The 17,140-nt window shown below is 60.7% G+C and overlaps 10 protein-coding genes across 10 annotated transcripts; 5 read left to right on the top strand and 5 right to left on the bottom strand.

Moving 5' to 3' along the window:
• Window positions 1-92: 92 nt before the first annotated feature.
• OSTLU_30849 (predicted protein) lies at window positions 93-725 on the bottom strand (the record flags this gene model as incomplete). The annotated part of the gene is made up of 1 exon (XM_001416744.1): window positions 93-725. The coding sequence occupies one exon, from the start codon at window positions 723-725 to the stop codon at window positions 93-95; it is 633 nt and encodes a 210-aa protein (XP_001416781.1).
• Window positions 726-1,109: 384 nt separating this feature from the next.
• Window positions 1,110-1,328, bottom strand: OSTLU_30848 (predicted protein; the record flags this gene model as incomplete). Its single annotated transcript, XM_001416743.1, has 1 exon — window positions 1,110-1,328. One exon carries the CDS (start codon window positions 1,326-1,328, stop codon window positions 1,110-1,112), a length of 219 nt encoding a protein of 72 aa, XP_001416780.1.
• Window positions 1,329-3,020: 1,692 nt separating this feature from the next.
• Window positions 3,021-4,477, top strand: OSTLU_24310 (predicted protein; the record flags this gene model as incomplete). The annotated part of the gene is made up of 1 exon (XM_001417040.1): window positions 3,021-4,477. The coding sequence occupies exon 1, from the start codon at window positions 3,260-3,262 to the stop codon at window positions 4,475-4,477; it is 1,218 nt and encodes a 405-aa protein (XP_001417077.1). The 5' UTR covers window positions 3,021-3,259.
• Window positions 4,478-4,636: 159 nt separating this feature from the next.
• On the top strand, window positions 4,637-5,200 carry OSTLU_30846 (predicted protein; the record flags this gene model as incomplete). Its single annotated transcript, XM_001417039.1, has 1 exon — window positions 4,637-5,200. The coding sequence occupies one exon, from the start codon at window positions 4,637-4,639 to the stop codon at window positions 5,198-5,200; it is 564 nt and encodes a 187-aa protein (XP_001417076.1).
• A 64-nt stretch (window positions 5,201-5,264) lies between these two features.
• On the top strand, window positions 5,265-6,320 carry OSTLU_30845 (predicted protein; the record flags this gene model as incomplete). Its single annotated transcript, XM_001417038.1, has 1 exon — window positions 5,265-6,320. The coding sequence occupies one exon, from the start codon at window positions 5,265-5,267 to the stop codon at window positions 6,318-6,320; it is 1,056 nt and encodes a 351-aa protein (XP_001417075.1).
• Window positions 6,321-6,344: 24 nt separating this feature from the next.
• On the bottom strand, window positions 6,345-7,652 carry OSTLU_30844 (predicted protein; the record flags this gene model as incomplete). The annotated part of the gene is made up of 1 exon (XM_001416742.1): window positions 6,345-7,652. The coding sequence occupies exon 1, from the start codon at window positions 7,629-7,631 to the stop codon at window positions 6,345-6,347; it is 1,287 nt and encodes a 428-aa protein (XP_001416779.1). The 5' UTR covers window positions 7,632-7,652.
• A 1,016-nt stretch (window positions 7,653-8,668) lies between these two features.
• On the top strand, window positions 8,669-9,208 carry OSTLU_7153 (predicted protein; the record flags this gene model as incomplete). Its single annotated transcript, XM_001417037.1, has 1 exon — window positions 8,669-9,208. A coding segment is annotated over one exon (540 nt), but the record flags the coding sequence as incomplete, so codon positions are not given.
• Window positions 9,209-9,980: 772 nt separating this feature from the next.
• On the top strand, window positions 9,981-11,714 carry OSTLU_34179 (predicted protein; the record flags this gene model as incomplete). Its single annotated transcript, XM_001417036.1, has 1 exon — window positions 9,981-11,714. One exon carries the CDS (start codon window positions 9,981-9,983, stop codon window positions 11,712-11,714), a length of 1,734 nt encoding a protein of 577 aa, XP_001417073.1.
• A 79-nt stretch (window positions 11,715-11,793) lies between these two features.
• Window positions 11,794-14,034, bottom strand: OSTLU_34104 (predicted protein; the record flags this gene model as incomplete). Its single annotated transcript, XM_001416741.1, has 1 exon — window positions 11,794-14,034. One exon carries the CDS (start codon window positions 14,032-14,034, stop codon window positions 11,794-11,796), a length of 2,241 nt encoding a protein of 746 aa, XP_001416778.1.
• Window positions 14,035-14,375: 341 nt separating this feature from the next.
• Window positions 14,376-16,133, bottom strand: OSTLU_45085 (predicted protein; the record flags this gene model as incomplete). Its single annotated transcript, XM_001416740.1, has 2 exons — window positions 15,077-16,133; window positions 14,376-15,001 (listed from the first exon to the last, which is right to left on the bottom strand). Coding segments are annotated over exons 1-2 (1,599 nt in total), but the record flags the coding sequence as incomplete, so codon positions are not given.
• Window positions 16,134-17,140: the final 1,007 nt, after the last annotated feature.

Genomic DNA, 17,140 nt, shown 5'->3' with positions numbered 1-17,140 from the left:
TGTTGATGACCGCGCGCGCGTTGACGTTGGCGACGGGGCGAGGCCCGTACTGAAGACGGTTGATTACTGTACAACTGATCTTTGTTGAAAGTTCAAAAGGCCGGCGACGCGCGAAGAATTTCTCGATAAAGCAAAATACGAGGCTCGTGCGCGGCGCTCGCGCTCTGCTCGGGCGTCTCTTCGCTCTCGATGGAAAAGAGAGCCTTTTCGTACGCGCGTCGAGCGCTGACGTTGTCGCGCTCGACGTGAATGTAGACGACTGCGGCGCGCGTGCGAGACGCGAGATATTCGTAGGAGACGCGCAGCATGGCTTCCGCGACGCCGCGACCGCGGAATTCGGGAGCGACACAGACGTTGAAGACGTACGCTCGTGGAGGGTCAACGACGGCGAGCGGGTCAAAGCCGTATTGATCGTTGGCGGCGTCGGCGGACGCGTCGGCGGACGCGTCGGCGAACGGTCGTCGACCGACGAGTATTTCCCCGGGCAATTTCGCCCCCAGATGCACGTCAAGCGTACCCACGACGGCGAGATGCGATTCCGCAACGCTAGTGTCTGCGTTTGCATCGGCACCTTCGTGCACAATACTCCAGCGACGCAAAGCCTCTGCGTCTGCTGGCGTCTCGCCCGTCGTCGAACTCTCTTCGAATCCCGCTCGTCGACCGGAGGCGTCCGTTCTCGCCAACACTGCGAACGTACGCAGCGAGCGCACGCCAGCCTGACGCATCATCGGTTCTCGCAACGTCTCGCTCGCGATTCGATCCTCCCACCATCGTAACCGCGCTCTGAGGTACGCCGCCGAATCGTCGTCCTCGTCGTACGAAAAATCGTACGTAAAAGTCTCCTCGCGCTCAAACTCATAAAAACACCTCGTTCGAAGCGCCGCGCACGCGCGCCCGAGCGCGCGCGCGTGACGTCCATCGCAATACGTCTCACCATCCACGCACTCGTACGTCACCGCGTCGTCGCGATTCGCCGCGCGGCGCGCTTTCGCGTTTCGGCGTCGTCTCGACGCTCGAGCGCTTCCACCACCGCGCCATCCCGACGCGCGTCGCGCGCGCGCCATCGCGCGTCGCGCCTCCATCACCGTTCTCTTTCCGGCGCGCGCGTTTCAATATCCCTTATTCCCGCGCAATCGCGCGCGCATGTCGAGTTGTCCCTTTCGACAGGCAAAGTAATTCGAACGCTTCACCTCGCACTCGCTCGGCGCGTGCTCTGTCCACGTCGGCGACGCGCACTGCTTCAGCGTGTGTCCGTGCTTTTTGACGCACGCCGACGACTCGACGCAATCGAGGAACTCGGCGAGCATGCCAGAGCAGCTCTTCGACATTCGGCGTCGCGCTGTGTTGTCCCGAAGCGCGATGTCCCGAAGCGTTTTCAGCGACGACGACGACGACGACGCGCGCGCGGAGGCGTCTGGCGATCGCGCGCGATGGTTGGCGACGACATCGATCGGCGCGGCGCGCGCGGAGGCGTCGTGGGCGTCGTTGACGCGGTTGGATTTGCGAGCGAACGGTTTAACGACGCTCAAGGGCGTCGAGAGTTGCGAGCGATTGCGCGCGATAGACGTGTCGGAGAATCGGTTGACGACGCTGGACGAATTACGGGCGTGTGGGTCGACGCTGCGAGTGGTCGTCGCGGATGGGAACGCGATCTCGAGCGTGAAGGGGCTGGGGAGGGCGATGACGCGGCTGCGGACGCTTTCGCTCAAGTCGAACGCGTTCGCGGACGCGCGCGTGGATGGATTTCCCGCGCTGCGCATGCTGGATCTGTCGGATAATTGCTTGATGGCGATGGTGGATTGCTCGTCGTGCGTCGGGTTGCGAGTGGTGGTTTATAGGGAGAATGCGATCGCGTCGTTGGAGGGGATCGAGCGGTTGACGCCGGCCACGATTACGGATTTGGACGTCGGCGGCAACGACTTCGCCGACGTGCAAGAGCTTCGATTTTTGAGGTACTTTCCTCGGTTAGCGAATTTGAGATTTAGGGGTAATCCAATCGATGCGCGCGCGCATCATTATGGATACGACGCGCGGGCGGTAGCGAAATTTTGCGCGCCTTCGTTGCGGACGTGCGACGGCGCCGCGGCGCTCGGCTCGTCGTGGGCTCTCGCCGCGAGCCGGTTGTTTCGAAACGACGCGGGCGAGTTGAGCGAACCTTTGCTGTCGATGCTGAAAGAACAAGCGCCGCCGTGGGTCCTTGGGGAGTATTTGCATAGCGTTTGCGCACCAACGGATTCTATGCTTGGTGGCGGATTTGACGCTCGGCGGCGCTCCTCTGCGGGCGACGAGCAAAGCTGCTCGATGTTTTCGGTATCTTCGTTCGTTCCAGTCAACGCGCGTCGCGAAAACGGTGATGACACGACCAGTAGTTTAGATAGTGAAGACGACGTTGACGCGTCGTTCATGGTCGAAGGCGCGCGACTGTATCCAGAGGACCCGCCGCTCGATCGCACCGAGCATTGGTTATCGCGCGACGTGAGTTCAGAAAGCGATGGCGACGACGGCGACGACATCGGCAGACCCTCGCCCAGTGGTCGCGTTCGATCCACGAATTATGATATTTCCATGGACGCGCTGCGCATGATTTCACCGATTCGATCGGCAACGAAATCGCGTCCCACTCGAGACGCCGTGAGCGACGACGCCGACGACGCAAACGCCGGCGCGTCCTCCGCCGACGAAGACGATGATTTCCATTCGCCAAGAGAAGTATTTGGGTCGACATCCAAATCGAAAACGCCGGAGACGACATCGTCGCGAAAGCCATCGCATTGGTCAAACGTGCGGCTCGTGCGCGCGGCCACTCGCCACGACGAGCAAAGCCACCGCGGTATCGACGACTCCTTTGACAATTCTCCAGATTTGCGTCCGCCGCCGTCGACGGTGAATCGAAGGAGTTTCGCGTTCACGGACGACAGTGAGTCTATTCTTGTCGATGACGGCGATGACGACGAGTTCGGATCGTTGCAAGACGACGATGAAGCCTCGCTTCGATCGTTCATCCTCACCGGCGACGAAGACTCGAGCGGGATTTCCGCCTCGGCGTCGCGATCCGCCAGCGCGTCGAACTTACGCGCCGAGTTGAAATCCATGGTGAACGACTTAGCGCTCGCACAGGATGGTTTAGGCACGCCGCAGCGTCTGCTTAAAGCTCAATCCAAAATCGAACAGATGTTGGCGAGGGTCAAGCGCGATCGCGTTCGCGCCGGCGAGTTTTCCCAATCCGCGTCGTAGCCTCGTCAGCACAACGCGACTCTGGATGGCATCCACCGACACGAAGGCGATGAAAGAAACACCTCTCAGCGTGCTTAGCCGCACCAACTTGGCAAAGTATCTCACTGAGAGACATGCACTCGCGGGAAAGACGTGCGGTGACCAACCTGAATCGCTTCGCGGCAAATGTACGCTGGTTTTGTCTAGCGACTCTTCGTTTCAGGAAGCGTTGAGCAGTATGAACCGGTTCCGCGTCTCTTCGATGCCGTTAGTGCGGTACAAGTCTGGTGCGAGTCGAGATGTCGGTGCATACGACGCGCTGTGCTTTCTATCGAACGGTGATCTCGTGACGACGCTGATCGAGGCGTGCGACAAAGCCGAATTGAACGCGCGGGACGACGACGTTCTCGGTCTCATGGGACGAATGGCGACGATCGGACTCGAGATCGAAAGTCTGCCGCTGAAGCAAGCGAGAACGAAGTGGGATGGGACTGTGATATGGAAGAGCGCTACGGCGACACAATCTCTGGCCGAGTGTTTGGAGCGATGCCTGTATATCTCGCCGAGCGAAAAGCCGGGTGATGTTCGTTTGCGCGCGCTTCCGCATCGCTTCGCCGTCATGAATTCAGACAACGCGATTGAACACATCGTTTCGCAATCGGACATCGTGATGTACTTGCACACCAATCGCGACATTCTCACGCCACTGTTTACTGAAGCCACCGTGAATGAGCTTGGGTTGGCGAGCACGCCGGGGATCGCCTTCGTCGGCGCGTCGACACCGACGATCGAGGCGTTTCGCGAAATGGAGCGTCACCGCGTCGGGGCGGTGCCAATCGTAGACGAAGCCACGCGGACGCTGATTGGGACATTGAGTGAGTCTGATTTGACGCATTTACGAGGAGGCGCTTCGTTTGCCGCGTTGGCTCTACCCGTCGCGGAGTTCCTTCTGCACGCGCACAAACTGTCGGTGTCCACGCCCGCGCAACAATCGGGTGGGCTGTACAACCCAAACACCAGCGCGTTTGCCGCCGCGTTGATGCGGCATCGCGAGAGATTGGTGGTCTCGTGCAGGCCATCGGATACACTCACGGACGTTTTGACGAAAATGGACGTGAACGCGGTGCATAGAGTGTGGGTCGTCGACGACGCCGGCGTGCCGACAGGCGTCATCGCGCTCGCGGACGTCCTTGCAGTCATTGCGCAAATGGGAATGTCCACCGAAGAGGTTGCAAAGCAGCGCGACAAAATGGTGGTCGCGTGATGAGCGCGGGAACACGCGTGAGCAAGACTTTGAATGATTTGATACGAAGGAAAACGCTGTAACAACATGTCTTTGGCACAATCGAGAACGGCGACGACATCGAGGCGAAGCGCGTGCTCGCGGACACTTTCACGCGCGCGCGCGAATCTCGGCGCACGCATGCGAAGAAATAACATGAATCGTACTCTAAAATTCGTGTTGGCCGTGGCGTGCGCGTGTGCGCTCGTTATTGCGACGACGACGATTTATATTCCTCGCGCTTCCGCGGTTGGCGACACCGCGGTTGGCGACACCGTCGCCTCGGGGACAGCCGCTTCATCCGTCGCCTCAGGGACAGCCGCTTCATCGAGGAAACTCTTGACCGCCCCTGTCGGTCCCGCAGGAGTGATTCTTAACGCTATCATTCAGCCAACGACCTTCTTACGCGTCGCACTGCTCATTCTTCGCAACTCGGTGAACAATAACGGTGGAATGGTGGAGGAATTTCTGCAAATGATCTTGACGACTGATCTGGGTTTCACCAAATTCACCAACGTGTTCGCGAGCTTCGCGTCGGGGGTGATTCAGGATTTCAGCTCTGGTGTCACCACGGACACCGTACTCGCGCAAGAGTGGGTCATCGATGGATCTTCGACGCTCGATAACACCGTGTTCAGCGAATTCTTTGCGGGCGGCGCGTTCGGCGGTGAGTATGCGATGCGACGATGCGATTTCGACGACTGACGGTGTGTGCGAACTAGTCGAACAATTCTATGGATTTGGCTTCGAGGTCAGTGGATTAGCCGCGATGGCGATCCAACAGGCATTACAACCCAAGGACACTGAATACGAGTACGAGTACGAGTATGCGGCGGAATCCATCGAAGGCGCGCCCAATAGACGCCGACGGCGATTATTAAGCGCTTCTGAAGCCAGGGCGCGAAAACTCCCGGAAGGTGCGGAGGTCATAACGCAAGTTCAACATCCAGTCGACTTGCGCGCTGCGGCAAAACGCGCACTTCAGCGAAGAAACGGTACGTCGACGGAATCGATCGAAAGACGTCATCTATCTGAAATCGTGGACGTCACGTACGACGACGTTGAGCTTTTCACGACGAATTGGTTCGAGTCTTTTCCCGCGACGCTACCACTCGCTATTCGCGACCGATTCATCGCTTTACTCGAAGAATACGTCGTCGATCCCCAAATTCGTATCAGTTTGGACATCACGGTGGCTTTGGTCGGCGTCGCGACGCCAGGCGTCGGGATCACGACCTACGAAGCGGCGGCGGAGAACACGATTTCAAACCAAATCGTATTTCACGGCTACGACGCCGCTATCGATTTCGCATCGGCAATCGATCCCGCGGTGGCCATCGCCGGAAGTATTTCAAAAGGCATCGCCGTGGCCAACGCCATCGACGACGCGACGAAAATCATCGATGCGGTCACGAGCATCGTGAACGAAGTCAATTCCATCGTCGAGAGTGATATCGCGTCTCGCGAGGCCGATGCCAACGGCGAGGTTTCCGCGCAGGGTGGTGGAGACGACGCCAACATGACGTTAACCGAGCGCGTCAAGCGATGGATCCGTCCGTTGTCGAACGACACCGCTGTCGAAGGTCCTCGAGGCGTGGACACCGCTCGAGCGACGCATTTCACAAGCCTCGGCAAGAACACGTCCACAAACGGGGCGGCAGACTACGACGAATACGAAGACGCCGGCGGTGAGGCGCGAGCGAGCGACTACGTGGACTACGACTACGAACCTCTGGGCGCGGTGAGCGGAACGTACGCAGTCGCCGTTTCGCTCATTTTCCTCGAGCAGATCGCACTCAACGGCGGGTCGATCACTGTAATTTAAAATGAATATGCAGGTAATAATTCATTAAAGCGCCTTAACTTCGGCTAAGCGATCGCGTAATCGATCGATCTTGCCGCTCGTGGGAAGTCCGCGCTCTTGTAAGAGCTTGCGCACCGTGGGCGCGTCCATCGAATCGATTTGCGCGCGAGTGAATTCCGACTTGGCGTTCGCCACGGCTTTCTCTCTCTTGTTTACTTCGGCGACTTTTTCGTTGAACGCGTCGTCCATTTCCTTACGGAGCGCCACCGTACGAGCGACTTTGGTCTCTTCGATTGACGCCAAACCGCGCGCCTTGGTCAGCGCCTTGGTGTTGGCGTCGCACACAGCTTCGGATCGCGCGAGCTCGCGCTGCGACGACGCCGTGTCGACGACGGTGGCAACAACGACGGTGATATCGTCCATCTTCCCGCCCAAGTTGCCACCGCCGAGCATTTGCTGAAATCCCCCAAACAATCCCACGGCTTTCGGCGCGCCGCCCTTGTCGGTTTCGCTCTTCGCCATTTCGCGCGCGTACGGCGAGTCGTACTTTTTATCCTCCGCGTGCTTTCTCGCCACCTTCACTAGCGCCTTCGCCGCCGATTCCGCCGCCGACGCCGCGTCCCCGGCGCTCGCGTACGCCGCGTTTACCACGCTCGCGATTTCCTCGTCGAACACGTTATCAAACAACCCGTCGCTCCCCGCCACGACCACGTCCCCAGCCTCGACGTCGAAACTGTACACATCCGCGTCTCTCGCGCTGTCGCAATCCTTCGCCAGCGCCTCGTACGCCAACTGATACGGGCAATTAAAATAATGCTGCCCCGCCGTCGACCCGTACGTCACCCCCCCGCGTCGCACCACTCGGAACCCAGAGTCCCCCACGTTCGCGCACGTCAGCTTTTTCCCATCCAGCGCCACCACGCACATCGTCGCCGCGCCCGGCAGCATCGTTTTCGCCTGCGCCTCGATCGCGATCGCCCTCGGGTCGATCTTCGCGCTCGACCCGAAGAATCCGCCGTCGCCGCCGTCGCACGCCCGCAGTCCCTCGTAGCTCAGCACGCGCGCGTACAGCCCCGGATCGACGCCCTGATCGTTGAACCCACCGACGCCGTCCGCGACGCCGAGCGCGCCGCCGCCGTTCGCCGCCGAGACGCGCGCGAACCACGCGTCTTCGCCGCCCTTCGCCGTCTTGTCCGGATGCGGCAGATTCTCCCCGTGCGCGCACAGCGCGTACCGCGACGCGCCGGCGACGACGCGTCGGCGCGTCGGCGCGTCGCGCGCCGCGCGCGCGGGTCTCGCGGCGCTCGCGCGCGGCGCCGCGACGGCGCGCATCGCATCCATCGATCGATGTCGCGTCAGAGAGTGACGCGAGCGACGTCGCGTCCTCGCGCGCCGCGCGCGCGATGCCGCGCGACGCCGACGCGCGCGCCGACGCCGACGCCGCGTCCGTCGCGCCGCGCCGCGACGACGCCGCGTCGGCGCGCGACGACGCCGACGCGCGCGTCCGTTTCGTCTGGTGTCCGACGCGCGCGGCGCTCGCGCGCGCCGTCGCGCGCGCGCGCCGCGACGACGCCGACGCGCGCGCGCCGCGACGGGCGCGCGCCTTCGTCGTCGCGTCGAGCGCTTCCGCGGCGCTCGACGCGACGCGCGCGATCGGGAAGCTCGCGAAGACGCGCGACGCGGCGACGGCGACGACGCGAGACGCGCGACGGTTGGCGCTTGAGCTCGAGCGCGACGGCGCGGGGACGGACGCGCGCGCGCGGAGGTTGGACGCGACGCGCGCGATGCGAGCGACGATCGCGCGCGCGCGGCGCGCGGACGCGTGCGTGGTGGACGTGGAGGATGGGGAGGACGGCGCGGAGGCGACGGCGCGAGTCGCGGCGGCGATGGAACGCGCGGACGGCGAACGAATCGTGTTCGTGCGGTCGCCGTTGGCGTGCGCGTACGCGCGAGAAAAAGGTGGGGACGTCGATGAAGACGGAACGACGCGGGACGGGGCGATCTTGCGAGAGATGGTGACGCGAGAGGAGACGCGCGGGGTAGAGGACGAAGCGTCGGCGGAGGCGCTCTTCGGAAACGCGTGGCCGAATGATTTCGAAGCGCGCGAGGGGGTGTGTAAGTTTCACAACTACGCGCGAGGGGGGTGCGAGGCGGTGGCGCGAGGCGGCGGCGCGTGCGCGCTGAATCACGACGAGTGCGCGTATTGCGGCGAAGACGGGCATCGCGCGTACGATTGCGAACGACTCGCCGAGCACGAGCGCGAAACTCGGGTGCGTTTGAAGCCGAGCGTCAAGGACACGCGCGTGAAGACGACGCACGAGGATTATCGCGAACGCTTGAAGCGTGCGCGAGCGACGACGACGCAGCCGTACGTGTACGTGTTGGGCGGAAGAAATCGCGGCTTAACGGTGGGCGTCGTCGAGCGATACGACGTGCTGAAAAATAGATGGGAGCGCGCGCCGACGCTCGTCGAGCCGCGCGGGTCGCACGGCGCGTGTGCGGTGAATTCGACGATTTACGTCGTCTCTGGCGGTGGCATAAAGTCGAATCTGTCGTCCATGGAAACCTTGGACGCGGCGAACGACGCGGCTTGGACGCTCGTCGAAGACGTCGTTCGACCTCGACACGCCATGGGCTCGGCGGCGACGAAAGACGGAAAGATTTACACCGTTGGCGGGTGGTTCAACGGGAGCGAGGCGTTGGCGACGAACGATGTGTACGATTGTGCGACGAAAACCTGGCGCGCGGGCGCTGAAATTTCGCACGCGAGGCGTTTGCACGGCGTCTGCGCCACGGATGCCAACGTCTTCGTCTTCGGCGGCATGCTTCGCAAAGGCATCGAAACCGATCTCGCCGAGCGCTACGACCCAGTCACGGACAGTTGGACCCCGATCGCGCCGTTACCATCGCCCGCGTGCGCCACGGCGTGCGCCGAGGGATCGGATTGCTTCGTCTTCGCCTGGGGCACGAGCGACGCCACCAAACGCGCGAAATCCGTCGCGTCCTCGGGCGGTTTTTATCGCTACGACACCGCCAGCGATAGGTACGAAGATCTCGGCGCGCTCCCGCTCAAACAATGGTTCGGTTTCACCGCGTGCGCGCACGACGGTGTGTTATACGCCATCGGAGGCATCGTCGACGGTCGATGGACCGGTCGCGCGTTCGCCTATCACATTCGCGAGCGCGCGTGGGAAGAGCTCGCGTCCATGTCCTACGTCCGGCGTCGCACCGCCGCCGTGTGCGTCGAAATTTAGCCGCGTGCGTCGACCCATATTTTTATACTTAGCGAAATAGTCGTAGTCGTACGCAGTCGGTCGCCACGGAGGCGTTCTCTCGCGCGCGTTCGCGCCGCCGAGGAGGCGTTCTCGCGCTTCGTCTTCGCCACACTAATCCGCCGCACTCATCGCCCCGTCGATGTCTGCCCTCGGACGCGTCACCCTCGTCACGCGCGCGCTCCGTCGATACGCCAACGTCTGCGCGTCCTCGTCCCCCCGCGCGCGCCTCGCGACCGCGCGCGTCGCCGCGAAACCGCGCGCGACGTCGACCGCGCGCGCGACGTCATCGCGACGCATGACGACGAACGCCGTCGCCGTCGACGCGCAAACGACGACGGAACCGCGATGGGATCTGGAAAAACACTTTGGATACGCGGGAACGAACGACTCCGCGATCGATGAGGCGATGTCGGCGGTGGAGAAGGCGTGCGAAGGATTCAAGGCGACGTACGAGGGGACGCTCGACACGTCGCTGCTCGCGGCGATCGAAACGTACGAGGGCATCGAGCAAACGCTGACGACGGTGCTGAGCTACATGTCGTTGAGCGCGGACACGCGGTTGATGGATGATGCGGTGCAGCAAAGAAAAGGGGCGCTGATGCAGCAGTACGGACAGGCGAGCGGGAATTATTTGACGTGGTTCGGACTCGAGTTGGCGGATATGGCGGAGAGCGCGTTGGAGGCGCAGTACGCAAAGGACGCAAAGTTGAAGAATTACAAGCCGTACATCGATGAGGTGCGTCGATCGGCGCCGTATAACTTGTCCAAAGAAGTCGAGCGGGCGTTGACCGTGCGCAGCTCGTTCACGGGCAAGGGCAAGGTTATTGAATTCTACGGCAACGAGCTCTCTCGGTTGCAGTTCGACCTCGACGGCAAAAAGGTCAACATGGAAGTTTTGCTGGCGAAGATGACGAGCAGCAAGGACACGATGGTGCGTCGCCAGTGCATGAAGACGCTCAACGATGGATTGAAGGATTTTGAGAGAATCTGCGCGCTTTCGCTCAATATGGCTGCCGGGTCCTGGGCAATCGAAAACAAGGAGCGCGGGTTTAAGAATTTGCGTTCGTCGCGCAACCTGAGCAACAACTTGCCCGACGACGTCGTCGACTCGCTCTTGGCCGCCGTGGCGACCACAGGTGTGGATTACTGCAAGAAGTACTACACGTTGAAGAAACAAATCTTGAAGTCGACGCAAGGACTTGAAACCTTCACTTGGGCCGATCGCAACGCTTCCATCGACATCGGTTCGGGCGAGGACAACTACTCGTGGGAACAAGCGGTGGAACTCGTGCACAAGGGCTACAACAAGTTTTCTCCCACTATGGCGGACATGTTCACGAAGTTCGTCGACGAAAAGCGCATCGACGTGCCGGCGCAAGATGGGAAAAGAGGCGGCGCATACTGCTCTTCGGCGTACGGCTCCGGCCCGTTCCAGCTTCTCAACTTTACCCACTCCGCGCGTGACGTCGCCACGCTGGCGCACGAGTCTGGGCACGCAGTCCATTTTGAGTTGAGTTACCCGCAAGGCATCTTGCAATTCCACCCGCCGCTCACGCTCGCGGAAACCGCGAGCATCTTTGGAGAAATGATTGTGTTCCGTGACTTGTTGGAGAAGACTCCGAGCGATGAAGATCGTTTGGCGATGATCATGTCCAAGGTGGACGACATCATCAACTCCGTCGTGCGTCAATGCTCTTTTGATAAATTTGAAGAAAAGGTGCACACCATGCGCGCCAAGGGTACGGTGACGCCGGAGGAAATGTCCAAGGCGTGGCGCGAGTGCACGGAAGAGTATTACGGCAAGGAGGGTGAAATCTTCGACTCTCTCGAAGACACTTCTCACCTTTACGCGTACGTCTCGCACTTCCACAACGTCGCCTTCTACGTCTACGCTTATGCATTCGGTGATCTCTTGGTCGGCTCGTTGTACGGCGCGTACATGAAGCAACCGGAGGGCTTTGAAGCGAAGCTTCTCGATCTCTTGCGAGCCGGCGGCACGAAGGACTTCGTCGAGGCGGTCGAACCGTTTGGTTTGGACCCGAAATCGGCGACGTTCTGGAGCGACGCGTTGCATGCCCACCTCGGTGGTCTTATGGCCGAGGCTGAAGAGTTGTCCAAGAAGCTCGGATACTCTTCGTAGAGCGCGTGAAAAATGTAAGCACAATTTTTAAATTCACTTTCGTTTATTCGACAACTCGCTAATGAGGATGACTGAGACGTTAGACTGCGAGCTTTTCCATGCCCGCCTTGGCGAGGTACGTTTCGTGAGCCTTCTCTTGCTGTTGGCGCGACTTGAGCAGTTTCTTTGCCGCGCTCTTCGCCAAAGCCTCGCCCGCGGCGTCGTGCGTCGGCACTCCGTCGTCGTCGTACTTGGAGTACAATCCTTCGTATTCACTGAACGTCTTGAACATTTCACTCGGTGGAACCTTAGCCCTGGCTTCTTTTTCCGCCGCCTTGCGCGCCGCTTCCTCCTTGGCTGCGCGCTTCGCTCTTTCCTTCTCCTCCTTGGCTTCGTGCTCGCGCGCAATTTCTTTCTTCAACTCGTCCGCGTCGTAAAGCTTCCACAACGCACCGCCCTCCTTGTCGTCGAGCTTCACGCCGAGCTCTGGTAACCCGACGTCTCGCAGGTTGTCGCACGCGGTGAGAAGTTCCTTCGCGGACGCCCCGCCTTGGGCGAGCTTGCGAATGTCGTCTCTGAATTTCGTCATCAAATCAAGAAACGGTGAAAGCGTTTCTTCACGACCTTCGGACGAACCCTCCGAAGACTCCGGGAACCCGACCGCGCCGGTGTCTAAGCACACGCCCAAGCAGTTAAGGATCTTCGTGACAAACTTGCCCACGCGTTCGAGGAGAAGTGGTCGAACATCAACGCTGCCTGTCTCCGCGAGGTACTTATTCGTCGCCTTGACGAGATCTTGCAGTGCAAGAAGGGTGTTGGGGGTGTTGATATTGTCGATGAGTGCTTCGTGCACGGCGGCTTGAGACGTGTCGAGCGCATCACTAAGTTCGCGCTCGCGCTCGTTCCAAGTCTGCTGCTTGTCGACGTGGTAACTTCCAGAGGTGCGGAACACGCCCTTGATGGAGTGGAAAAATTCCACAAACAAGCGTTCGATGCTCAGCGCGAGATCCATCTGCTTAAAGCCGATGACGCCAGATCCATCAGGCGCAGCGACTGGGGTGAGTTCCATCGGATCGCACCACTGGTTAAGCAGGAATAAGAACCGAATTTGTCTCGCCGAGTACATCTTGAGCGCCGCGCGAATGGTGATGAAATTCTTCAAACTCTTGCTCATCTTCAACCCGTCGATGTGCAAGTGACCGGTGTGGATGAAAAAGTTCACCCATTGTTCGGTATCGTAATGCGCCTCCGACTGCGCGAGCTGATTTTCGTGATGAGGAAAGTTCAAATCGATCCCGCCACCGTTGATATCGACGGATTGACCGAGAATGTCGCTGCACATCGCGGAGCACTCGATGTGCCACCCCGGGCGACCCATACCCCAGGGCGAGCTCCAGCACGGCTCACCGTCTTTGCTCATCTTCCAAAGCACAAAGTCAAAATCGCACTTCTTTTCGCTCTTTTCCGCCTCGAGTGCGCCCTCTCCATCCATGGCTTCCGTGATGTTTTCCATGGCGTTTTGATTCAGCTTGCCGTACTTGTGGTTCTCCGCCGCCTCGAAAGCCTTGACGTCAAAGTACACGCTGCCGTTGGACTCGTACGCGAATCCTTTGTTAATGATGACTTGAATGTACAAAATCACCTTATCCACGTACTCCGAAACCCGCGTCAGCATGTCCGGTCGCGCCACGCCCAAGGATTTCATATCCTCCATGAACTCGGCTTCGAATTGGTGCGCGAGCGTCAGGTATCCATCCTGAATCGTCCAATCTTTCGCGCAACAGTGCTCGGCATCGATCCCGCTTCCTATCGCCGCCTTCACCGCGTTCGCCAGCGTCCGCGTGGCGCTATCGAGCGCCCCTAACGGTTTCCCACCCTCCGCCAACAACTTTTCCACCGCCAGCGTCTCCGCTCCGAGTCTCGTCTCGCCCGTTTCCCTCGCCGCCTTCACCACCGCCTCCGCCCGTCTCGTGTGCGCGCGCATGATAATTTTATCATCTATGTCCGTCACGTTCATCACGAACCGCACGTCGTAGCCAAAGTACTCCATCATCACCCTGCGCAAGACGTCAAAGTTGACGTAGTTGCGCGCGTGTCCCACGTGCGCCGAGTCGTACACCGTCGGTCCGCAGATGTACCACCCCACCGAGTTCCCGCTCAGCGGTTTAAACGGTACTTTGGTCTTCGTGAACGTGTTCAGCAGCGCCGGCGCGCGTCGACGCGCGTCCGCGGCGTCGCGCGCGGCGCGTTCGGCGTCATCGCGCCACCAGCTCGTGGGCGGCGCGCACGCGCACGCGCGCCCGAAAAAGTAACCCTCGCGCACGCGCGCGTCGACCGGCATGCCCGCGGTGGACGTTCGTTCGCGCGCGCGCGTCGATTGCGGTCGCGTCGCGACGCGATGCGGTGTGCGGCGAACGCATCGCGCGGGGCAGAGTTGACCTCGCCGCGCGGGGCTTCGGGACGCGAACCGCGAACTACGAACTACGAACTACGTTTAGACTACATTCGCGACGCGCGATCGAGGCGCGAGGCGTGGAACGGAGGAATGCGCGAGAGTCACGTCCATCGTTTGAGGGCTCTCAGGGCTTTGCGCTTGTAGGCGTCGAAATCGTCGTCGAAGGACACCGCGCCCGGCGCGCCGTCGCCGGTGATCTCCAACACGCGGGCGCCGTGAATGGATTGGACGAAGAATTCGTCGTGGGAGACGAAAACGACGCCGCCGTCGAAAGCGTTGATGGCGTCGATTAATGCGTTGACGCTTTCGTAATCCAAATGATTGGTGGGCTCGTCGAGGAGGAGGATGTGTGGCTCGTCCCACGTGGCGACGGCCCAGGCGACTCTCGATTTTTGCCCTCCGGACAACAGCGCGATGGTTTGCGTTTGGAGCGAGCCGGAAATACCGAATCGACCGAGTCGACGACGGGCGTCTTGCTCGTGCTCGGGTGAGGTCGACGCGCTGAGTTCGATGCCGGAGACGTGCAACACAAACTCCAGCGGCGTCATAGTCATGTCGAGCTGTTCGACGTGATGCTGCGTGATGTGAGCGATTCTCATCTTGCCGCTTTTGAAAATCTCACCTCGCGTTGGCTTTAACGCGCCCGTGATGAGTTTCATGAGTGTGGACTTACCCGCGCCGTTTCTACCCACGAGCGCAATCCGCGTGGTCAAGTCGAATGGGTGCGAAAACTGATCAAACATCGCCGGCTCGTCGGCGGCGTATTTGAACGCAATCTCGCGCAGCTGGACGCTTTCGCTAGACGGGAGCGGACCAGGATCTGGAAAGCTAAATTTAAAACTTCCGGTCTCCACTTCAGGCGCTGTCAGCTCTTTCTGCGCGCCGTCGTACGAGAGTTTCCACTTCTTTCCGTCGTGTCCCATGGCACCCATGCGTTCCATTTTTTTTGCCAACTCTTTTGCTTTTTTGGCGTTTCCGTCGTCAAACATGGACGACGAACCTTTGTGCAAATGTTTATCGACAAACTTTTGCATTTGCTTCTTTTTAGCCTGCTGCTCGTCGTACATTTTTTGCTGGCGCGCATTTTGCTCGTCTCGCACGGCTTCATACGTGGCGTAATCGCCCGCGTACGCGGTGAGCTTCTTATTCGACACCGCTAGGACGTCGGTACATACAGCGTTCAGGAATGAGCGGTCGTGCGAGACCACGACGAGCGTGCGCCCATCGAACGCGTTGCAAATGTACTGCTCGAGCCATAAACACGCTTCCAAGTCCAAGTGATTCGTGGGCTCATCGAGCAATAAACAATCTGGATTGACGTACAAAGCGCGAGCGAGCGATACGCGCACGCGCCAGCCGCCGCTCAACGATGCCACCGGCCGTCTAGTCTGTTCGGCGTCAAACTGAAGACCGCGCAAAACTTTTCTCGCGCGCTCGTGCGCGTCTGAGGCCCCGATAGCTTTCAGTTCATCGCAAATTTCCCGAATGCGTTTGTCGATGGCCACATCCACCGCCGCGTCCTCGTGATCTTGCAACTCCTTGAGTTGCTTGGACAAAAGTTCGCGACGCGTGTCCGACTTCACCAAGACTTCGATCGGAGTCAACTCGCACGAGGCGAGATCATCGCTCGAGTCTTGCGCGACATACATAATACGCAAGTCCGCGGGAATCCCTGGTACGCGCTTTTGAGCGAGCAAACGAAGGAGCGTGGACTTCCCGCATCCGTTTCGCCCGCACAAGCCGTACCGATGACCGTGCATCAAACTCAGCGTCGTCCCTTCGAGCAAGTCGTCGCCACCGCGAGGATGCGGCATACTAAATTCGGAGACAGATATATCGCGCGAACCAAGTCGACTGGACGCGCCTTTGGAGTACACGGCGTTGATGGCGAGCTGCTCCATGTTTTGAATCTCTTCCTCGAGCTGTCGTTCGCGCGCCTTGGCCTTGGCCTTGGCCGCTTTTTCGTCTCGTCGCCGACGCTTCTGCTCGACCGCCTCCGCGTTCGCTTTCGCCAGCGCCGTCATGCGCTCTTCCTCTTCCAGCTGTTGCTTTCGTTGCTCTTGCTCCCAAAACGCGCTCCCACCGATGAGTCCCGCCGCGGCGTCCACGCTTTGACCTTTTCGTCCTCGGCGAGAGGCGTCGTCGCCCATCTTAACGACGTTCGCGAGCTTGCGAACCCCGGTCGCCGCGTCCGGCGTCACCCCGCGCTTCGTCTTACAAATCTCCAACTCCGCGCGTTCGTCCAAAAGCTCGCGCAAGCGACGACAGACCTCCTCGACCGAACCAGAAATCTTCAAATCGTACGCGTCTATCACTGCGGACAGCGCGTCCTCGAGCGTCTCCTCCGCCTCGTCCACGTCCGCCGCGACCAAACTCGCGACGTATTCGAGCGCGTCCTCGTCGTTCGCGAACGCACCGACCCCGAACGCGCGCTCGACGCACGCTTTGACTGTTTTCTCGTCCCTCGGCCGTCTTCGAACCGCTCGTTCCGCCGTCGACGCCTCGAATTCGGCTCGCATCAGCGTCGACGCGTTCGCCATCCAATCCGTCGCCGTCGACGCGTCCGCGCCGCCTCGATCCCCGTCCCTCGCCGTCGACGCGTCCGCATCATTTTCTTTTTCATTCCTCGTCGTCGTCGTCGGAACCGCCGGAACCGTCGTCGTCGTCGTCGTCGTCGTCGTCGCCTCGCCGTCGCCGCCGCCGTCGCGCCGCGCCCACGCGACTCGCGCGCGCCGCGCCACGCCCTCGTCCTCGGCGTCCAATCCCATCGCCTCCGCCGCGAACGGCAGCAAAATCTCCACCAGCGCGTCGACGTCGTCGTCGTCGTCGTCGTCGTCGCCGTCGCCGTCGACGTCGCCGAGCGCGTCCTCGACGAACCGCCGCGTGTCGTCGTCAAAGTGCGCGCGAAACGCCGCGACGGCGTCGTCGCCGCCGAGCGCGCGCACGAGCGCGTCCGCGCGCGCGTCCGCCGCGCGCATCGCGCGCGCGCGCG

Source organism: Ostreococcus lucimarinus, chromosome 3 (assembly GCF_000092065.1).
Source record: "Ostreococcus lucimarinus CCE9901 chromosome 3, complete sequence".
In the NCBI taxonomy this organism is placed as follows: Eukaryota; Viridiplantae; Chlorophyta; class Mamiellophyceae; order Mamiellales; family Bathycoccaceae; genus Ostreococcus; species Ostreococcus sp. 'lucimarinus'.
This window is presented reverse-complemented; position numbering and strand designations above follow the sequence as displayed.